Here is a 992-nt window from a genome sequence, read left to right on the forward strand (position 1 = left end):
AACAAAGGATAGAAAAAGAGGACTTAGATTAAGAAGAACAGGAACGGAAGACACAACACACGAACGAGCTCATATCTATGAGATAGATGATCACCATAATATATATGATGACGATGAATTAGAAGAGGAGGAAGAGGAAGAAGAAGAAGATCATTCTAATAATACCTATTTTAAAAATTTCTTTACCTTTAATTATTCAAATATATTCCCAAGGTTATTATCTACTAGCTCTTATATACACAAAAAGGAAGAACAACAAATAAATGCATATTCTAATGAACAAAACGTTATGAAGGAAATACTTAGTATGCATAAAAAGAAAAGGCAAATTACAAAGAATAAAAATTATAATTATAACGAACAAGAAATTGACGGTGGACAAGGAGTATATTATAATTTATATAATAATAAAACGAAACCTTTTCTTAGAACAACTCAAGAACAATACAAAATTATGGATGAACATCTTTCATATATAAAAGCAGACACGCGACCTATTAGGAATGACTATGAAGAATTATTAGCATATAGAACAAATAATGAAATATTACTTCGAGAAAAGGAAAAAAAGAAAAAGAAAAACAAGAAGAAAAAAAAAACTCAAGCTCCAAATATAACACATATATCTTTTACACACAATTTGAATATAACCAAGGGAAATATATAAACAGAGAAAGAAAAAAAATATATAAGAATATATATATTGGCCATATTCAATTTTTTTTTTTTTTTTTTTTAAATTAACACATTTGTGAAAATTAATTTGTTATTAAAAAATTAATATATATATATATACATATATTTTTTTTTTTTAATATTTCTTATTTTTTATGTTTTATATTACTTTGTTATGTCATCAATTTTTTTATTATTATTATTTTTTTTTTTTTTATGTGTTTTGTTTTTAATATTTCTTATTTTAATTTTTTTTTTTTTTTCAAACTTTCTTTATTTGCCAAATGTTAATATACTTTTAATTTGTTAATATAAAA

General features: G+C 22.0%; 1 protein-coding gene across 1 annotated transcript in view; it reads left to right on the forward strand.

The window, feature by feature from the left end:
- Positions 1-667, forward strand: part of PGSY75_0417400 (hypothetical protein) — a gene marked incomplete at both ends in the record, with an annotated part of 5840 nt that extends 5173 nt beyond the window's left edge. Inside the window, one exon of the mRNA XM_018784225.1 lies at positions 1-667. Coding sequence (XP_018643387.1) covers positions 1-667 — 667 coding nt within the window.
- Positions 668-992: the final 325 nt, after the last annotated feature.

This window comes from Plasmodium gaboni, chromosome 4 (assembly GCF_001602025.1).
Source record: "Plasmodium gaboni strain SY75 chromosome 4, whole genome shotgun sequence".
NCBI classification, from domain to species: domain Eukaryota; phylum Apicomplexa; class Aconoidasida; order Haemosporida; family Plasmodiidae; genus Plasmodium; species Plasmodium gaboni.